The sequence below is a fragment of the Epinephelus lanceolatus genome, chromosome 22 (genome assembly GCF_041903045.1).
Source record: "Epinephelus lanceolatus isolate andai-2023 chromosome 22, ASM4190304v1, whole genome shotgun sequence".
Lineage (NCBI taxonomy): Eukaryota > Metazoa > Chordata > Actinopteri > Perciformes > Serranidae > Epinephelus > Epinephelus lanceolatus.
In genome coordinates this window covers 29,657,962-29,679,582 of record NC_135755.1, presented here as the reverse complement: position 1 = coordinate 29,679,582, position 21,621 = coordinate 29,657,962, and the positions used below count along the sequence as shown (strand labels likewise).

The window sequence follows — 21,621 nt, the reverse complement described above, 5'->3', positions numbered from 1 at the left end:
TTTAGTGGTTTGCCACACAGATGCTGGTCATGTGTTTTTGTTCTGAAGAAGCCATTGGTATCCATGACAACTGAACTACGTAATTATCTCCACCAGGCGTAAGCCTGGAGGGAATTATGCAGTTGGCCATGTGTGCATGTGTAGCTTGTCTCGCAAACTCCTGGACCAATCAGCCAAATATTGTGTGGCAGTCTGCTCAAGGACTTCTCATGGTTTCAGTTAAAACTCTGTTTTATTGACTTTTTCATACCGTCACTGACTGCTGACTCCTCACTCCTCTGAACCAGCAAGTCTGTTGCAGGACACCTTTTACCTTGTTGTGGTTCAAGAAGTGACATCAATGGAGAAATTTGGTCTCATTTTAAACCGGAGCATCTGCAGATTAATTTCATACCCAATGTGTTATGATTCACTAAAGTTAGGCACAATACGAGAAATTATTCTTGTTTATCCCTGTTGTTGTGATCTTTGCTGTCATCTTGAATATTATGGAACCAGGAGGGAAAATTCCACCAGCCACAACGCTCTGCGGTCCGGCTGCAAACCAGTTTTGTTCTGTTTGCTGCACTTGATATTTTTTCCTTGATATTTATGCTTGTCTCTGCAGTTAAATTGTATCTTTTTTGTCTCTTTTGATTGTGTTTATTGTTGTTATTTTCCATTTTGTTGTGTTGTGGCCTATGGACAAAGTTAATACTGTTAAAAGTCCAGTTATGAATCCATGAATCAAAGTTCTGTGTCTGTGTTTTAGTTATATTCTTAGATGAAAATACTATCAGGCACAGATAATGTTCTTTTTATGAGTATGAGTATTATCTCAATGAAAAAAAGTAATTTGGGTAGCTGTGTTCAGTGTCTTTCTCCTGTGATCAAAAATGATCTTAAGCTCAATTCTCAGATTGTTTTGGAAATAGTTTTGTAATAAATAATAAATATACCAAGTTTTGATCATCTGATATCAGTTTCAGGCTTTGGTCAGGAACACTTTAGTCAAAGAAAACTTTATTTCCATTTGCAGTACTAGTATATTTGGCGGTATGGCTCTGTTCTGGGGCCTCTCTGCCTTTCCTCTGGCCTACGCAGAAAGCCTCTTCCACATGCCTGCATGGAAAGCATGAGGCGGAGAGAGCACATCTCTCTGCCCTTCCATGCGCTTACATACTGTAGAAAGCCTAAGGCAGGGAGAGCAGCAGCAAAGACCCCGGGAACAGAACAGAGCAGCATCAATGACAAACAGAAATGACATTGATAAGTCAGACACAGCATGAAAAGGAGGAGCTGGGGTGGAGGCAGGTTGCAAAGCAGCTTGCAGAGGAAGCAGCAACAGTAGGCAGGCCAGAGCAGTTTAAATAGGGCATCCTGAATGAGATTCGCCAATAGTTGCATAGAAAGGAATCATGTGATCTGTCAGCTGCTCCATCAGCTGATTGGCTGCATGAGATCAGCTGATGTAGCTGGGATGTGAGCTGAGCTTGACATCATGTCCTGCCTGAAATAACACTATGCTCAAATTCTGGTTAGGTTACCCATTTCTAATTTAAGCCACACCTACTTCTGATTTAAACCCCACCCATTCTGGGTACAGACACGGATACAGATAATTTAGTTGGCTGAGAAGATACAGATACAAATAAGGATAATGATATAATCGTTCATCCCTAATTCATCCTCAGAGTTACGTCATGTATTATCAAAATCTAACATACAGTGCCTGTTAGCAGGAAGACTTGATTAGGTGTGTGGTGTTTGAGTGTGAAGATCTGTGTTTCCACTGCTCTACATATCCATACATACTCACATACTCCCAGCAGTCGATCACTGAGCCTCGCTATTTTGGTTATAGAAATTAGAAATGTCTCAGCAAAATTGATACAGTACATGTGGTCTCTTGTGAGTGTTGTGTTGTGAAACAGCTTTCTGACGTCTGATTGGGGGGATCGGAGTGTGACACTTTCTGTAACTCTCTGAAACCATTCACACTTATTTCATGCAGTGATTGGTCAGCTGTGCAGAGTTACAGCACTAGCACATGTAACAAGTAATGAAACTAATGTCTTTCTATTGTTGAGTTGTTACAGTACAGTGTGTTACAGTCATGTGATTATTTTTCTAAATAAGTAGTTAGGAACAAGGGTTTGACATTTGTCAGGTAACACGCAGGCAGCTACACTGAGAAAACATATGACAGTGGAGATGGATGGGAGCTGCACCTGCTGTAGCTCTGCTGTGAACTGTCATGCCTTAACATGCCTTTACATTATGTGAAGATAAAGTAGTGCCTGAGCCTGTCAGTGGTGTAAAGGTACAGATATCTCCCTGATGCAGACAGTGCTGTGTGTCACCACAGTGCAAAGTGCAACAATGAGCATCAGAAATTCCCATATTCATAAATACAACCAGAAATCTTTTTAAATATATCGTATTTTTAATTCAGGCATGTGACACATTGACATCACAGTTAAAAGATCCAGTTTCAACATTGACGTTTTACAAAAGTGTAGAATGTGATCACAGTCAGCCAGTATTCACTGCTTCATGAAGACTTTTATTCTCACAGAGCTCTGATCTAACAGGCCTCATGATGTTCACCTCAGCTGTTCTCAGACCACACTGTGCTGTCTCTACCTGTCAAACGAGTGAGGTGTACCTCAGTCACTCCTCCACTGCTGCAGACCTCCATCTATCTGTTGTTTATTGACAGTCACCAAATCAGATAGCAAAACGCAGAGAGAGAGAGAGAGAGAGAGAGAGAGAGAGAGAGAGAGAGACAGAGAGAGTAAAGCACTCTGACAAAGATCATGTTTATTGATTTCATTTGACTTTTTTTTTTTACATTAAAGAATAGTAACTCCTCCCATCCAGCCTCAAAAGAACACAGCAGCAGATTAATGTGATAAAAGCATCAGTTCCTCTCTGAGTCTATCTGCGGGCAGCATAAATAACATGAGTCTCCACTTCTCTCTGTGATGCAGGCCTCCTGTTCCTCACTGTTGGTAAATACAAACTCACTGCTGCGTCTTTCAGATCATCAGAGCCCAGATTCTGTAAAACACAATATCTACAGTCACTTGTCTGTCCAAGCTAAATGTAGAGAAATGTCAAATGCTCTCCTTGGACGACAACACATAATTAAAAATTAAGTAAATAAAAACACTGATTTACCTCATGCTGTGGTGGATTCTGTTCTTCACTGGCAGCTGAATGACAGAGACAATATGTGCAATCAGGTAACTGACAATCATTGTCCTAAAACTTAACTGTCATTCTGTTTTGGCAACATGGAATTTTGTATTTTAATATATATCGACACTAGAGCTTTGATCAGGCCCAAAGAATCAGGCCGACCTGACACGTATCCGCATATTTCTGTTCAAGCACGACCTGAGCCCAAACCACGGCAGCAAACCTGAGTTTCCACTGTAATTTGTTTTGTGTGCGTGTTTAACATTTATTACAAGCTATTGTAAAGTAAAGTCTTTTCAGTGCTGTACCAGACATTTGTGACACAGAGTGTGTTCTTTAAATATCCTCAGCAACAGGCGCAGTGAGAGTGAAACTTATTAACTGTTTGTTAATTCATACATAAATAGAAAGCTCTAACAGCAGGAAATTCACTTTAGAGAACCTGATCTGACTCAAGCCGAGAGAATGATCAGAAATTACAGCCTGTTCTGAGCCCAGCAGGGTCTGGTCCAATCAGGTTTGGGCAGAGGATCAAAGCTCTAATTCACACAACATTAGAAATGTAGAATAAAAAATGAAACAAGATAGAAACAGGAACTATTAGAAAGTACCTTTCTGAAGTTTCCTGATTGTAACAACCAGACCAATGATGACTGTTAGGAGAACAGCAGTCAGACCGCCCAGGATCACACTCATCAGCTTTGTTACATCATCAGACTCTGAAGAAAGAAAGATGATACAGTGAGACTCTATTTTACACTTGAGAACCGTGAAACCATTAAATTGAATGAGTTAGCATACTGTTTTTTTATATCTTAAAATCACCAGCAGTGAATCTACACAATGAAAAAAATTTTACTTTTAGACTTTCTGTCATCATCATCATCATCATCATCATCATCACTGTCTTTCAAAAATATTTACTCTTGATTTTAGTTGGAAAAAATTGTATCACTCTCGTTATGAAAATCAATTAGTCACATGGGTTCTTTAAGATCACTTATTAAATTAGAAAATTTTTAAAGACATGGATTATATAATACTCTTACCTTCAACATTTAAATGTGTGGTGGTGAAAAATGTCTGTCCACTGCTGTAAACAACACAGTAATACAGTCCAGAGTCAGATACAGCCACTGTCTTCATTTTGAGAGTGTCGGAACTCATTTCAAATTTTCCACTTTGACATCCATCACAGTACGAAGGAACATTGTTAGAGCCGAGCATAGTGGAGATCCAGCTGGCCTTGGTTCTGTTGACCACTCTGAACCACACTGTTGGAGAGTCAGACTTCTTAGAGCATGTGAGAGAGACTTCTTTACCAGACTGGACCTCCACAGTCTGAGAATCAGCAGCTGAGACAGAGATCCAGCCTGAAACAGACACGATAAGAGAGATACAGGAAGATAAAAACACCTCTTAATAAATATAATAATATGCAAATGTGTTTTAGTTGTGATGGAGTTGAGAGAAATATGTTGGCAGTACTTCCCGAGGCTGCAGATGATTAAAACTGTTATCAAGGTACACTTCATCATAGTGTGTACGATGGCAGCTCTGCAACGTGTAACTGTGCTCCAGGAAGGGTGCTGTCAACTTAAGAGGCGGGTCTTTCTTTTTCTCTCTTATCCAGTTGTTAAATTGAGCACATACATGCCGTCAGTAACACGAGTCATGATGTCTTGTGAAACATCTTCCTGATGTGCGAGTGTGGGATATGAGTCCAAAAACTTGTGTAACCATTCACATCCACTTCATGCAGCAATTGGCCAGCTGTACTGAGGTGAGACACTGGCAGGGTTTGATCTTTTCTCTGTAGCCCAACAACTATTTTAGTCATTTAGTGTGTGAACAACCAAGTTCAATACTGTTCTACCTTCTAGGAGAGACTGTCTGGAAATGTGCGTCATTATCTCCATACCTACTGATACTGGTACTCCCTGTGATGAACCCTCTTTTTTAGGGTCTCATGTATCCACACAGATCTTTCATTTCCCTGTGCCCAACATAATATTTGCTGACAGTCTCTCACCCTCAACTAGAGCTACAGCAAGTACCCTCTGCCTGAACATTTTAGGAAATAGAAAAAAAAAAAAAAGGTAGATTGCCTACACAGGAGGGTTAGGGTAAGGAAATGATGGGGTGGTTGCCTGGCAACAATAAATCGGCCCAGTAAGCATTTTTCCACTAGTGCATTCAATTTAGAATAATAAAAAAAGTCAGTGTGGTGTGCCTCGCGTTTTCCAACCTGTAAAACGCTTTCTGTGTGATCGGGGCCTCAACATACTTTTACATACAGTACAGGCCAAAAGTTTGGACACACCTTCTCATTCAATGCGTTTTCTTTATTTTCATGACTATTTACATTGTAGATTCTCACTGAAGGCATCAAAACTATGAATGAACACATGTGGAGTTATGTACTTAACAAAAAAAGGTGAAATAACTGAAAACATGTTTTATATTCTAGTTTCTTCGAAATAACCACCCTTTGCTCTGATTACTGCTTTGCACACTCTTGGCATTCTCTCCATGAGCTTCAAGAGGTAGTCACCTGAAATGGTTTTCCAACAGTCTTGAAGGAGTTCCCAGAGGTGTTTAGCACTTATTGGCCCCTTTGCCTTCACTCTGCGGTCCAGCTCACCCCAAACCATCTCGATTGGGTTCAGGTCCGGTGACTGTGGAGGCCAGGTCATCTGCCGCAGCACTCCATCACTCTCCTTCTTGGTCAAATAGCCCTTACACAGCCTGGAGGTGTGTTTGGGGTCATTGTCCTGTTGAAAAATAAATGATCGTCCAACTAAACGCAAACCGCATGGGATGGCATGTCGCTGCAGGATGCTGTGGTAGCCATGCTGGTTCAGTGTGCCTTCAATTTTGAATAAATCCCCAACAGTGTCACCAGCAAAACACCCCCACACCATCACACCTCCTCCTCCATGCTTCACAGTGGGAACCAGGCATGTGGAATCCATCCGTTCACCTTTTCTGCGTCTCACAAAGACACGGCGGTTGGAACCAAAGATCTCAAATTTGGACTCATCAGACCAAAGCACAGATTTCCACTGGTCTAATGTCCATTCCTTGTGTTTCTTGGCCCAAACAAATCTCTTCTGCTTGTTGCCTCTCCTTAGCAGTGGTTTCCTAGCAGCTATTTGACCATGAAGGCCTGATTGGCGCAGTCTCCTCTTAACAGTTGTTCTAGAGATGGGTCTGCTGCTAGAACTCTGTGTGGCATTCATCTGGTCTCTGATCTGAGCTGCTGTTAACTTGCGATTTCTGAGGCTGGTGACTCGGATGAACTTATCCTCAGAAGCAGAGGTGACTCTTGGTCTTCCTTTCCTGGGTTGGTCCTCATGTGTGCCAGTTTGGTTGTAGCGCTTGATGGTTTTTGCGACTCCACTTGGGGACACATTTAAAGTTTTTGCAATTTTCCAGACTGACTGACCTTCATTTCTTAAAGTAATGATGGCCACTCGTTTTTCTTTAGTTAGCTGATTGGTTCTTGCCATAATATGAATTTTAACAGTTGTCCAATAGGGCTGTCGGCTGTGTATTAACCTGACTTCTGCACAACACAACTGATGGTCCCAACCTCATTGATAAAGCAAGAAATTCCACTAATTAACCCTGATAAGGCACACCTGTGAAGTGGAAACCATTTCAGGTGACTACCTCTTGAAGCTCATGGAGAGAATGCCAAGAGTGTGCAAAGCAGTAATCAGAGCAAAGGGTGGCTATTTTGAAGAAACTAGAATATAAAATATGTTTTCAGTTATTTCACCTTTTTTTGTTAAGTACATAACTCCACATGTGTTCATTCATAGTTTTGATGCCTTCAGTGAGAATCTACAATGTAAATAGTCATGAAAATAAAGAAAACACATTGAATGAGTGTGTCCAAACTTTTGGCCTGTACTGTATGTGAAGATAAAATAGTGTTAAAGTCTGTCAAAAGTGAAAAGGTACAGATATTTCCCCGATGCAGACAGTTTAAAGTGCAGCACTGGGCATGTAGGTGTCATAAATTCACTGTAGAGTGAATGGTTTCATATGAGGATGTGAAACTGTCACTCTGCTTCAGGCATCTTTTCACAAGCTAGATAGATGCTTATCAACCATGTGAAGATAAAGTAGTGCCTGAGTCTGTCAGAGGTGTAAAGGTACAGATATCTCCCTGATGCAGACAGTGCTGTGTGTCACCACAGTGCAAAGTGCAACAATGAGCATCAGAAATTCCCATATTCATAAATACAACCAGAAATCTTTTTAAATATATCGTATTTTCAATTCAGGCATGTGACACATTGACATCACAGTTAAAAGATCCAGTTTCAACATTAATGTTTTACAAAAGTGTAGAATGTGATCACAGTCAGCCAGTATTGACAGTCACTAAATCAGATAGCAAAACACACACACACAGAGAGAGAGAGAGAGAGAGAGAGAGAGAGAGAGAGAGAGAGAGAGAGAGAGAGAGAGAGAGAGAGATCATGTTTATTGATTTCATTTGACTTTCTTTTTTTTTTACATTAAAGAATAGTAACTCCTCCCATCCAGCCTCAAAAGAACATAGCAGCAGATTAATGTGATAAAAGCATCAGTTCCTCTCTGAGTCTATCTGCGGGCAGCATAAATAACATGAGTCTCCACTTCTCTCTGTGATGCAGGCCTCCTGTTCCTCACTGTTGGTAAATACAAACTCACTGCTGCGTCTTTCAGATCATCAGAGCCCAGATTCTGTAAAACACAATATCTACAGTCACTTGTCTGTCCAAGCTAAATGTAGAGAAATGTCAAATGCTCTCCTTGGACGACAACACATAATTAAAAATTAAGTAAATAAAAACACTTGATTTACCTCACGCTGTGGTGGATTCTGTTCTTCACTGGCAGCTGAATGACAGAGACAATATGTGCAATCAGGTAACTGACAATCATTGTCCTAAAACTTTGCTGCTATTCTGTTTTGGCAACATGACATTTTGAATTCTTTTAATATATCGACACTAGAGCTTTGATCATGTCCAAAGAATTAAGTCCAATCAGGTTTGGACAGAGGATCAAAGCTATAATTCACACACCATTAGAGTGTAGAATAAGGAAAATGAATAAATAAAAATAAAACAAGGTATAAACAGTATCCATTAGAAAGTACCTTTCTGAAGTTTCCTGATTGTAACAACCAGACCAATGATGACTGTTAGGAGAACAGCAGTCAGAACGCCCAGGATCACACTCATCAGCTTTGTTACATCATCAGACTCTGAAGAAAGAAAGATGATACAGTGAGACTCTATTTTACACTTACTGGCTTGATAACTGTGAGAACATTAAACTGACAACTGAAATAAGCCATATTGTTATTGTCTTAAAATCACTAGCAGTGAATCTACACAACAAAAGAAAACTTACTTTTAGGCTTTCTGTCAACATCATCATGAGGTTCATCACTGCCTGTTAACAACATGAAGATACATTTACTCTTAATTAGGGTCTGGGCAGCTAAGCTGCCAGGACACTATTGTAATCCCAGGTATTCTTCTTCTTTCTTCTTCTTCTTCTTCTTCTTCTTCTTCTTCCGAGGAAATCATACTTCCCATGGGTGAAAACTCACCAAACTTTGCACAAAGGTCCAGTCTCATGCCAGATATCCTCAGCTGTAAACTCAAGCCAATAGTCCTGATGGTGGCGCTACAGCAAGCTTCTAAAGTTCAAAACTTTGAAAATTCATAACAAATCAACCATACGTGCTACAACTTCACAACTTTCATCAAACTGTAGCCCCAATACTGGAGAAACTTTTGTACATTTAAACCTATTAAAAATTATGAAGTCCATCACTCTGTTTTTTTCAGAAACTGTAAAACTTATTAAACCTATCTCCTCCCACATTTTTGCTCAATTGACACACATAATGGAAACCCAAACTGATTTGATTAACACAGCTGCAAACTAATGAGTTCACATCCCTCTCAGCCAGCCACAAACAGCCACAGCATCAGATAGGGAGTATATATTCAGCATCTGTCATCTTAGAAAAGTCAAAAGAAAAGAAACAGAGTGAGACTGCGAGAGAGAAAGAGAGAGCATGTGCGCACGAGAGAAACGCTGCACCCGGGCCCGTCCGGTCTGGCTGCGCGCTGGCTGCGGAGCTGGGGTCATCCTCCTCCTCCTCTTCCTCCTCCTCCTGACAAGATGATCTTCAGTTTTACGTTCTAAAAGCTTTTTCTTTTACATATACATTTGTACTTGTAGGGCTATAAGTTTACGTTTTTAGTTAACAGAAGCTGGTTATTGTTGTGTTTATGTCATAATAAAGTTTATGAAACGTTTTCACATCTTTGATTTTGTGATTTACATGCCAAAATGATCACAATTCAATTGGGAAAGACAAGTTCATTTTACAGGCTATGCAACATCAGCCCGTGGAGGTCTGCTCGCAGTTCCGTATATTCGGACACTGCGAGCTTGGACCTCCCGGATAATGATGATCATTATTACTGCGATTAGATCATTCTGATTAATGACTGACCATTAAAACGTGTTTCTGATAAATATTTTAATGTGCACAATAATAACCTTTCACATTGTAAATATATTTTTATTTGCTATCTTTTGCATGTGTGGCTGCTCCGTGTGTGTCTGAGCAGAGTGCACGCGCGTTGTGCACCCGCCTAGAGACGCATATTACTAACTTGTTTAACAGCGAAATACTGCGCCGTTGACTTTAGACCAGGTTTTTGTTGGTCACTGGCGCATTTGCTTTTTACGCCATCTAACTAGCAACGCGCCATGACTGCGCCTGACCACTCCTCATTTTTAGACCAACACACCCAGAGAAGCGCAAGTTCATTATAGATAGACGATGAGGGCGCAGGGCGTGAAAATGACAACTGCGCCTGCACTAGGCGTGAGCTAATCTCACAAACTACTGGGCCAATCAGCCTAATATGTTGTGTGCATATTCATGACTGTATGTTCAAGGACCTCTCATGGTTGTGGCTATTTACAATTGATGAAAAATCTATTTTACTGACTGTTTTATACTGTCACTGACTGCTCACTCCTCACTCCTCTGAACCAGCAGGAAGGAACTGCAAATTATCCAGAAACAACTAAAGACAACAAGCCTTACCATCTGTTGCAGGGCACAATTTGGCCTTTGTTGTGATTCAAAACTTACGTCCATAGAAAAGTATGGTCTCACTTTTAACCTGAGCATCTGCAGATTAACTCCATACCTGTTATGTTAAGATCCACTAAAGTTAGGCACAATACCAGATGAATTAGTCCCTGTTCATTGTTATCTTTACTTCCATCTTGACTCAAATATAAACACACCCAAAGGTCCGCACACCCCTGCAGGAAGGTGCTGCATTGCCCGATTTTCGCTTCATCCTGTCAGCTTGGCTCCTCTGCTCTGTGTGTGTACAGCTCAACCTCATACTCAATACACAGACCTGCAGTTCCCATCAACAGAGCAGAAGAGAGAGACGAAGACAGCAAAGGAACCTGGTGGCTATGTTTTATGGAGTCCTGACCTCTGCTGCTATTGGCAGGAGCCGTCACTACCCCCAGACTGAAACCCACAAAGGTCCCAAAAACAGCAAAGTAACAAGGAAATAAGAAAATACAGGTTCTCCACAGATACAGACTCCACAGGTCATTATTTTATTCACTAACCTTTCTTTAACCAGAAAAACCTTTTGAGATCAATCATTTCTGTTTTAAGAGTGTCATGGCCAAAACAGGCAGCAACATAAGTTACAGGCAACTCAACAGCAGGAACCAAAACAAAAAAAAAAAGAAATCACATTTGTTTGTTCTCAGATTTGAGCTCTGAGGCAAACCACAATAACTCAGTGAGAGAAAAGAAGACACAGGTTAGAGGTGAAGTGACTGTAACCCACAGCCACCCATACAAAGCACAGCAGCAGGTTAACGTGACAAAGCATCAGCTCCACTTTGAGCTGCAGTTCCAGCTGCTTCCTAAATCTGTCAGGTGGCAGTGTAACTAACATTTGGCTCCACTTCTCTCTCTGATGCAGAACTCCTGATGCTTTTTGTTGTTGGATGAAAAAAATCAGAGTTTTTTGCTGCACGAACAAAAAGAATTTTTAAATACAACCCATTTTTTTTAATTCAGACATTTAACATAAATATAGACACATGCATGATTTGATATTACAGTTTAATTATTCAGTTCTAATGTTGACGCATTTTATTCTTTTCTTACTTTGCCTACTTGACAGAAGACAGCACACAAGTCTTCACTGCTGGATTTCAGATTTAATTCTCACAAAGCTTTGAGTTAACAGCCCTTATGATTTTCACCTCAGACCACACTGTGTGGTCTCTTCCTGTCAAACAAGTGATGTGTACCTTACTCACTGCTGCAGACCTCCGTCGAACTGTAAGGAAATGAGAACAGTCATCGATGTCCCGACTGACTCTTCCTCCATCAAACACCAATTATAAACATTGTTCTCAGATTAACATCTATGACAAACACAATGAGTAAGAAGAAGACTTTGGCTGAAAAGAAGAAATAAAATCTGCATGAATGAAGAATCTTTATCACAAAATTTGATTTTGTTTTTTTTTATCACAGTGGCGGTCTTCTTTCAGTATCAGTTTCCTGAGCTGCAGTTCCAGATGTTTCCAGAGTCTATCTGGTGGCAGCATACACAACATGTGTCTCCAGCTGGTTCTCTGATGGAGGCCTTCTGCTGCTTTTTGCTCTTTGATGGAAACTCAGTGCTGCATAGTTCACATCATCAGAGCCCAGGTTCTGTAAATAAACATATTTACAGTCACTCATCTTACATGGCTGAGTTTGTCATTAAACATCATATCATAAAATGAGAAAGGACTTGGACCAGTCATCACATAAAATACACTTTGATCAATGTTAATAAGGTTAAAATGTGAGGACCTCACTGTGGTGTAGATTCTGTCCCTCTGTATGAGCTGAATGACAGAAACACAACATCTGGTCACTTAACGTCTCAAACACACAGCTGTTAATACTTTCTGGCAAACAGCAAGTTTTGCATTTGCACTTAAATAAAAACATATAAGTACCTGGATGAAGTTTCCTGATTTTGACAGCCAGACCAATGATGACTGCAACGAGGAAAATAAGCAGAGCACCCAGGATCACACTCGTCAGGCTCGTTATTTCAGCAGACACCTCTGCAACAACAGGTCATTACATAAAACTATTTGTATCATATTTTACCTCTTGCGAGTTGAGGGCACATATGTGACTCTTGCTGATGTAAAGAAAATATTCTTACCTTGAACATTTAAATATGTTGCACTGACAGTTACTGGGTTTCCATTTGCATTAAGTCCACAGAAATACAGTCCAGAGTCAGACACATCCACTGGTTTGATGGTGAGAAAGAGGGTAGTGGTGTTGGAGGTCATATTAAATTTGCCATTTTGAAATCCATCACAGAATGAAGCGTCTATATCAGAGCTCCACATAGAGGAGATACAGCTGATGTTGGCTCTCCTGGTCAGTCTGAACCAGAATATGTGAGAGATAAAACTGGTAAAGTTGGAGCACATGAGTGTGACCTGTTCACCAGGCTGGACCTCCACAGTGTGGAACTCCGAAACAGAGACGGAGATCAAACCTGAAACAAACAACATGATGTGAATACATAAACTTAAAATTTAACACAATGTATGTAAATTACGTTGTCCATGAAAGTTTAGATTTTAGCTTCAGTAGATTACTGCAGTTCTTGTACTAAGAAAAAAAGTGTACTTACTGCAGGTCCAGAGCAAAGCTGTTATCAAGGTGAAGCTCATCTTTGTGTGTACAGTATGGCTGCACGGCTGCTATGTCTGTAACTGCACTGTGCTCCAGTAAGACTGGTCTCTACGTAAAGAGGTGGGCTGTTCTGTTGGTTTTCCGGCTGCTCAGTCTCACAATGTGAATACTGTCACGACCATGGTTGCAAGGTAACAGCTGCAAGGAGAACAAGACAAAGTTATTATCTTATCTGATAACACTTTACATTATCAAGGTAATGTTTTAGCAAAAGTCTATAAGTCTAAAAAAGATGTGTCAGAGTACTCACATATCCGACATATAGCACTGAATAGATCACTGGACTGATGCTGGCACATAACTCTATAGAAGTTTGACCCTGTAGTTCATTTATTCTTTCATTCTCTCACTCATTTTGTATTTCATGCACCGCTCCAATGATCTTGTTTGTGTGAGTGGTGAGTCTGTTGAGTGTGATGAGAGGAGCAGTGACTGCGTTTGAGAGTAATTAACCACTAACAGCATCTAATAATACAAAAATACCTTCACTGTATGAAGATAAACATATGTGACTTTTACTCTGTGGGAACATAAATATGTTTGTTGTGTGTGGTTATGATGCAGAGAGCTGAAGGCAGACCTTCCTCTGGTTCACACCACATTAATGATACAGATACAGACAGTGCTGCGTGTCGCCTCAGAAGCATGATGGGTAACAACAGGTAGATGGACAGCATATTTCAGACTTTATTCTCACAGAGCCTGGAGTCAAAAGGCCTCATGGATTTTACCTCGGTTGCACTCCCACCACACTGTGCTGTGTCTTCCTGTCAACAAGTGATGTGTACCTCACTCCTCCACAGCGGCGCTGCAGACAGACAGCTCTCTCTGACTCCTGCTCCATCAAACACCAATCATATTCTTTTATTGTCAGATTTGAGCTCTAAGGCAAACACAATAAGTGAGAGACAGACCTTGGCTAGAATGTAGAATTAAATTGGAGCACCACCTAAATTAAGACAGGGTTTTGGGGTGACCTGTCCCTTTAACACTGATTGTTAGAGGGCCACTGAATGACAAGGCAGGACTGTTCTATGTTCTGTGCATCTGATTGGTTGTTTTATTGATTGTCATTTGTTCCACCAATCATGTGCAGCTAAGGTGATGCCACAAGGTGTAGCTGATTGATAATTATGTTAGGAGAGTGTTAGGAAAGGTATGGGTATTTGTGGGTAGAGAAAAAGTGGATTGTTTATCTTTGGGTCGTCAGTTGCTGGATTTTGCTTTTTTTTTTTTTTTTTAAATGAATGGCTGCAGGCTGAGCTGTGGTGACGCAGACCTCCTGTTAATTATTGTAAACTGAAAACAATTTCCCTCACTGTAAATGAAGCTTGTATGTATTTTTATTTCACAGATAAACAATAAGTTGCAAAGACAATAAAGCTCCTACAAAATAGCATTTGAAGTCATATGTGTGATTTATCCTGGCTTCACATGAGTAAAAGGAAAAGTCTGCTAGCTACTAGGCTAATTTATGCAATTGGAAATGTCATAGGCTAATGCTAATAACATTAGCATGTTGTATGTGTGGGGTAAACATGGCCTTGTTTTGTCTGTGAATATTGTGAGTCATAATTGAGCCAAATTTTGTAATGTTACTTCAATTAAATGTTGCTGTTGTTCCCACGTTCTTGTGAGTAGTTGAAAAGTCCGCTAGCTCCTTGGTTAATTTATGCAATGTAAAATGTCTAAGACTTATGCTAATAATGTTAGCATTGTATATGTTGGGGGAAAATGTGTCTAGTAGGTAAACCTTGTCATAATGAAGCTGACTTTGTAATGTCACCTTTGGTGGACTAAATGTTGCCATTGTTGCTGGCTTCATGTGAGTAGAGAAAAACGCCGCTCATGGGGAAAATGTGACTAGCAAAACATATTTGTTTTGTGTTTAAACCACGTGAGTTATAATGAGACGAATTTTGTACTTCATGTTGTCACTATTAAGCCATGTTTTATGTGTTGTTAAGTTATGTCTAGAGGAACCTACACATAACATGTAGGGTGACTCCCCACTCTGAAGAAAGGCCAGCTACACAGTATTTCAGAAAATGAAGTGAGCAGTTTATTAGACTTCAGAGATAAACAGTGCCCAAAACAACAAACAAAACTTATGGCCCTAAGTTACTGGCCCGAGTTATTGGCCCAAACTTACCTAACAAAAAAAACCCCATTAAACAAAAGACAAGTTTCTCACCTAGACTCATAAAATATGAAACAAGAGAAAAAAAAACCAGAACAATGCCAAACAAAGAGGGCTCCTCACTCCTACTTAAACTGCTTAGAAGAGCTCTATAGTGACCGAACAAAAGAGTACCAGAAAACCAACTAATAACACTATAAAGTACACTACGATACAAACTTATATTCACAAACTCAAAACTGGTTCAAAAGCCCTCCTAAGTAACAAAGTTAACAAGTTGAACACACTAATTCACAAAGTCGAATGGTTTGCCTGCAGCCAACTATGTATGTACAAAGTTTGTTTTGCAGCTGATGCTACATTACAAAAGTAACACATTAAAATAAATGGAACTCAGCTGAAGGCCAGTCCTCCTGTGGTTGAGACTTCTCTTTAGGCTGGTACCCACAGCGCTGTTTTCTTACCACAGTAGACAGTAGACTTGTTACATGTACAGTACATGAAAAGAAACATAAAGCTGGATGGCTGCTGCATCTTTGTATTTTTATTCCTCATACCAGTATAGACACTCAGAGTATTAAGTCAATATTTAAAATATCTACTTTCTGTATTGATGTACTCTGATTACATCTTTCAAAAGAGGAACAGGAATAGAACACATTACTAGGAATAGGCCTTCACATTTCTTTTTCTTTTGACACAGTAATGGTAAGTCCACCACTAACACAAAAGCACATCTGCAGATTAATATGTCAAAGCATCAGTTTTACTCTGAACAACACCTCAGGTTGCTTCCTGATCTTCCTATCTAGTAGAAGAATACACAACATTCTGCTCCACTTCTCTTCTTCTTCCTTTTTGACAGAACGTCACTGCTGCGTAGTTCAGATCATCAGAGCCCGGATTCTGTAAAACACAATATTTACTCTTACTTGTCTTTCCGAGCTGAAATTTAGTCAGATGGTCTCATGACAAGACATAATTTAAAATGATAAAACAATAACAAAAACACTTCATTCACCTCACACTGTGGTGGATTCTGTTCTCCACTGGCAGCTGAATGACAGAGACAATATGTGCAATCAGGTAACTGACAATTATTTTCCTTAAACTTAACTGTTGTTCTGTTTTGGCAACATGGAATTTTGCATTTTAATATATCGACACTAGAGCTTTGATCAGGCCCAAAGAATCAGTCCTAATCAGGTTTGGACAGAGGATCAAAACTCTAATTCACAATGTTGAAATGTAGAATAAGGAAAATAAATAAATAACACAAGGTATAAACAGTATCCATTAGAAAGTACCTTTCTGAAGTTTCCTGATTGTAACAACCAGACCAATGATGACTGTTAGGAGAACAGCAGTCAGACCGCCCAGGATCACACTCATCAGCTTTGTTACATCATCAGACTCTGAAGAAAGAAAGATGATATAGTGAGACTCTATTTTACACTTACTGGCTTGATAACTGTGAGAACATTAAACTGACAACTGAAATAAGCCATATTGTTATTGTCTTAAAATCACTAGCAGTGAATCTACACAACAAAAGAAAACTTTTAGACTTTCTGTCAACATCATCATGAGGTTCATCACTGCCTGTTAACAACATGAAGATACATTTACTCTTCATTTTACTTAAAAACTCTCTCATTTCAAAAATTATACACGACAATGGGCAAATATTAAATGTACAAAGACATGGGTCTAATAATAATAATAATAATAATAATAATAATAATAATAATAATGATGATAATAATCTTACCCGTAACATTTAAATGTGTGGTGCTCAAAACTGTTTTCTGTGTGAAAACAACACAGAAATACAGTCCAGAGTCAGATACGTTCACTTTCTTCATTTTGAGAGAGGCAGCGGAGGTGTTGGAACTCATTTCAAATGCTCCATTTTTACATCCATCACAGTATATAGGAGTGCTGGTAGAGTTGAACATAGTGGAGATCCAGCTGGCCTTGGTTCTGTTGACCACTCTGAACCACACTGTTGGACAGTCGGACGACTTAGAGCATGTGAGATTTGCTTCTTTACCAGACTGGACCTCCACAGTCTGAGAATCAGCAGCTGAGACAGAGATCCAGCCTGAAACAGACACGATAAGAGAGATACAGGAAGATAAAAACACCTCTTAATAAATATAATAATATGCAAATATGTTTTAGTTGTGATGGAGTTGAGAGAAATATGTTGGCAGTACTTACCGAGGCTGCAGATGATTAAAGCTCTTATCAAGGTACACTTCATCATAGTGCGTACGATGGCAGCTCTGCAGCGTCTAACTGTGCTCCAGGAAGGGTGCTGTCAACTTAAGAGGCGGGTCTTTCTTTTTTTTTTCTCTTATCCAGTCGTTAAATTGAGCACATACATGCTGTCAGTAACACGAGTCATGATGCTGAATGATGGCCTCAGGAGATTTGAGACAGTTATTATTGATTCATTTTAAGCTACCAAAGTTATGTTCAAAGCAAATTAAAAAATATACATCAGCTACATCAAGGCCTTTATCTAAGACAGTCCCATCTTAACCTCTTATACAAAATAAGATTCACATAACCTCCACCATAAACTGACTTTAGCAGACAGCTGAGAGATGTTGGGAAATGTAGTCCTTAAAAGACTTGTTGGAGGTTGTTTGAATAGCAGCGTACAGAACTACAGATAACACACTGGGAAACTAACAGGCCCAGACAGGAAGAACATAAAGACCAGCAAAATTTAAACTCATGTAATGACTGAAAGATGCATGTTTGTGTCTGTATCTGAAGCTTCACATTGTCACGCTCTGTAAGTGAGAAACTTCCTTTTTTCTATGTGTTATCTATTCACAGACTTTAGTGGTTTACCACACAGATGCTAGGCATGTGTGTTTCATCTGAAGAGGTCATTGTATCCATGACAACTGAACTACGTAATTATCTCCACCAGGTGTAAGCCTGGCCACATTTTATGACTGTACGCTCAAGGACCTCTTTGGGTTGCGGTTATTCACAATTGTTGAAAAACCTGTTTTGATGACTGTTTAACGTCGTCATTGACTCCTCTCTCCTCTTAAAGCTCAGCAAAATACAACAAGCCTTACTGTATGTTGTGGGACACGTTTTGTCTTATTCACGTGATCCAAAATGATCTGAAGCTCGATTCTCAGATTGTTTTGTAAATAGTTTTCTAAAAAATAATAAATATACCAAGTTCTGATCATCTGATAACAGTTTCATACTTAAAATAACAACTTCCCCACCGACTTTAAATCGAAACCTCACCCATTTTCAGGCCATACACGGTTACAGATGATTGACCTTTCGGTAAGTCCTGCTTGTTTGTTATAGTCTGACAAACTGTCAGAATAAGCAATGAGCCTAACCTGTAACTAACTGCACTCCTTGAAGAAATATTATCATATATTTGGAAAAAAGAAATAGTGATTCCAGAGAAAAGCAGACAGAGGGGTCTACAGTCTGTGTTTGAAGGATATATCCAGGATGTTCCCTTCACTTGTTCCTGTACAGCAGGGTCAGCCTTTTTTTCACTGTTATAATCATTAAAAAGCAAAAGCAGCATGTGTATACATTCAGTAGGCTATATCTTCAGTAGCTAGCTAGCTAACCCTACACTTTTCAGGGTGTGATTTTGCTTTTGGAACAGGGAAGAAATATCTTTTTCCAGCCTCTCCAGGCAACGAGTATCATTAATACACGACGTGCCCCAGGCACAACATTTAGCTCCACATCCACAAAACCAGCCTGAAAATGAAGGAAATCTGAAATGATTGCATTAGAGTCAATGGAGCACAGCTGTGTTGTTGTAGGACCCTGGTCTGAGCCGACCCGATGCTACGTTATGATTGGCCAGTTTGCATCTGGTGGCGGAACTTAGCAAAAGGTCAATTTAGTTGGTTGAGCAGATACAGATACAAATACAGATGATGATGTACTCAGAATTGCACTGTAGGTTATCTATATTTAACATACAGTGCTGTTAGCAGGAACACTTGATAAGGTGTTAGGTGTTTACATACTTTATTGTTCGACTACTGTATCCATACAGTAGTCGAACACTGAGCCTCTCTGCTTTGGTTATAGAGATTAAAAATATCTCAACAAACCTGATACAGTGCATGCGGTTTCTTGTGAGTGTTGTGTTGTGAAACAGCTTTCTGACATTAGATTTGGTGGTTTTGAGCCTGGCAATTTCTGCAAATCTCTGAAACCATTCACACATATTTCATGCAGTGTTTGGTAGAGTTTGAACTTCTCTCTCTAGCCCAACAACTATTCCTGTCTCTTTCTGAGTTTTGTGAGTGCAACACTATTCTGCCTTGCACTAGCAACTGTCTGGAAATGTACACTATCATCTCCATATTGCCACACCATCCCCCTCCAGCCCCCCAGATAATATAACAAGTCATGAAACTACTTTCTTTCAGTTAATTCAGTTAAGTAGTATTCAAGTCTGTCAGAAGTGTAAAGATACAGATATGTGCCAACTGTGCAAATTGCAACACTGGGCATGTAGGTTTCAGAAATGTTTTTCTTTATAAATTCAACTGGCAGTCTTTTTTAAAAGAGATTGTGTTTTTAGTTCAGGCATGTGACACATTGTTTTGCAAAAATGTCGAACCTGTTCAAAGTCATACAGTTTTTGTGGCTTCATTCCAAACTTTATTCTCACAGAGCTTTGACCTAACAGATGACAGCAGACTGCCATGGATTGGATGCCATGGATTTTTGAGGTGACTAAAATATGTTTTGCTGCTGACCCCTCCAAAACAGTACATTGCACAGCTTCTGTGTCAGTACTCCTGTCTGCTTCTCAGTTGGGGGCGTGTGCAGTGTTGGACAAGCGACTTGGAAAATGTAGTGAGCTAAGCTGCCAGTTATCCTATGTCAAAATGAAGTTCCATTACGTTGAAGCAATCCCCAGAGAAATATAGCAAGCTAAGCTACGAGAAAATGGCAAGAGTAGCTTGCTAGTTGCAAAGCCACTTTTATTTTTTGACTTCATGTCAAATCAGCATTTTCTCAGTGATAAGAAAAACTGTCAGCGAAACAAATTGAAAGGCTAGAAAAGTTCAGTTGAACTGTTTACTAAAAAAATGTTGTTTTTTTTTGAAGACATTGTGACATTTGAACGTGTCCTCCAATAACATGACATCATCAGTCAAAAGACAATAATACAAACAATGAAAATAAGAGACCTGTATTAACATATTTTCTTTTCTTTGGGACATTAAAACATGAACACGTCCTGCAAATAACACGTGACATCAGTATGTCACTCTCTGTCCCCTCTCTTCCTACTTAACACTGTTCTCTCTCTGTCTCTTTTCTCGGCCCTTGTTGTGTCTATTTATTTAGTGTCCACTTCAAATCCACTTAATATATATACAGTCTGTGGGCAAGACACACAAATATGGAGCCAATGGAGCCAATCAGAGGCAGAGTGGGGCATGTCTTGCCTAGGACCCTACAATACCAGTAGCGGCACACATTGGTCAAGCGGGAAGTTGGTCACGTGCCCTCTAGTGGCAGGATAGCGTGTTGCATATCCGACCAAGAACTGACTGAACTTCAGTATTGCTGCATTCTGCTGACCAGGAATTCTTGTGCGTTTCCAAAGTCAAGCAAACCTAAAAGCATAATCTACCATAATCTACTGTAATCTACCGTTTACAGGTAAAAAAAACCCCCCAAAGAAACAGTTGTCTACCATAATGTTACTCTCTACATTTTGAAATAAACAAATTATAAGACACCTAAAAGTAAAAACAAGGCCGTTTTCATCAATTTACAAGCAAGTGTGCGTCAGACATACTGTAAGTGAATGGGTTTTCTGGCCGGAAATGTAATGCCCTCATGCCCCACTAGAGGGCGCATGAGGCTTAACTTCAGCATACCACAGGAGTCATGTTAAGTGCCGTCACTCTGGTATTGTAGCGTCCTAAGTAAACTGAAGGTTCAGTATGTGATGTCGCATACAAGTGTATCCCATGTCTACCTGCCTCGGTGTGGCGCTGGCATCAGTAACATAACTTATCCTCAGTTTCACTACCCTTACTTTTATCCAGACCTCTGCCGAAAAAAAGGCTGCTGCACCTCCCAGGAAAAAGAACTTGAAACCTTAAATCAGCTTTCCTACTGTAAAGCTATTTGACACTTGAGAAAGTAGTGACGTCACCACCACACTACTGAGAAATGCAGTTAAGTTAGTAACCTTGCTACTTGTAGTGATGCTAATGCCCAACACCAGGCGTGCCCACATTACTGTAGGTAACACACTGACTGTGGGTAAGTCCCTCATACAAACCCCCCCTTCAAAAGATCTGAACTATCTCTTTAAAATGTGCTAGCTTATCACCCCGCCCCTATAGCCAGCTGCAACAACTGTAAGTGGAAACAGTTGTTGTAAAGCACCTTTGATGGAAATGGGCTG

At 39.9% G+C, this 21,621-nt stretch overlaps 3 protein-coding genes across 6 annotated transcripts; all 3 read right to left on the bottom strand.

Annotated features, from left to right (window-relative positions):
• Positions 1 to 2,423: 2,423 nt before the first annotated feature.
• Positions 2,424 to 9,019, bottom strand: LOC144459763 (uncharacterized). 3 transcript variants are annotated; one of them, XM_078164371.1, is made up of 5 exons: positions 4,672 to 4,753; positions 4,233 to 4,556; positions 3,795 to 3,902; positions 3,163 to 3,197; positions 2,424 to 3,042 (listed from the first exon to the last, which is right to left on the bottom strand). In XM_078164371.1, the coding sequence occupies exons 2-5, from the start codon at positions 4,408 to 4,410 to the stop codon at positions 2,920 to 2,922; spliced, it is 444 nt and encodes a 147-aa protein (XP_078020497.1). In that variant the 5' UTR covers positions 4,411 to 4,556; positions 4,672 to 4,753; the 3' UTR covers positions 2,424 to 2,919. The 3 variants fall into 3 exon arrangements, with proteins under 3 accessions (XP_078020497.1, XP_078020499.1, XP_078020498.1); XM_078164373.1 differs by lacking the exons at positions 4,233 to 4,556; positions 4,672 to 4,753 and adding an exon at positions 8,599 to 9,019; XM_078164372.1 differs by lacking the exons at positions 2,424 to 3,042; positions 3,163 to 3,197; positions 3,795 to 3,902; positions 4,233 to 4,556; positions 4,672 to 4,753 and adding exons at positions 7,710 to 7,923; positions 8,045 to 8,079; positions 8,342 to 8,449; positions 8,599 to 8,982.
• A 1,814-nt stretch (positions 9,020 to 10,833) lies between these two features.
• LOC117246372 (uncharacterized) lies at positions 10,834 to 13,253 on the bottom strand. Its single transcript, XM_033610233.2, has 5 exons — positions 12,969 to 13,253; positions 12,486 to 12,830; positions 12,271 to 12,381; positions 12,122 to 12,156; positions 10,834 to 11,977 (listed from the first exon to the last, which is right to left on the bottom strand). Exons 1-5 carry the CDS (start codon positions 13,006 to 13,008, stop codon positions 11,855 to 11,857), a joined length of 654 nt encoding a protein of 217 aa, XP_033466124.2. The 5' UTR covers positions 13,009 to 13,253; the 3' UTR covers positions 10,834 to 11,854.
• A 1,816-nt stretch (positions 13,254 to 15,069) lies between these two features.
• LOC117272913 (uncharacterized) lies at positions 15,070 to 17,502 on the bottom strand. Of its 2 annotated transcripts, XM_078164370.1 has the most exons (6): positions 17,394 to 17,502; positions 16,942 to 17,274; positions 16,731 to 16,772; positions 16,478 to 16,585; positions 16,192 to 16,226; positions 15,070 to 16,076 (listed from the first exon to the last, which is right to left on the bottom strand). In XM_078164370.1, exons 1-6 carry the CDS (start codon positions 17,437 to 17,439, stop codon positions 15,975 to 15,977), a joined length of 666 nt encoding a protein of 221 aa, XP_078020496.1. In that variant the 5' UTR covers positions 17,440 to 17,502; the 3' UTR covers positions 15,070 to 15,974. The 2 variants fall into 2 exon arrangements, with proteins under 2 accessions (XP_078020496.1, XP_033507955.2); XM_033652064.2 differs by lacking the exon at positions 16,731 to 16,772.
• Positions 17,503 to 21,621: the final 4,119 nt, after the last annotated feature.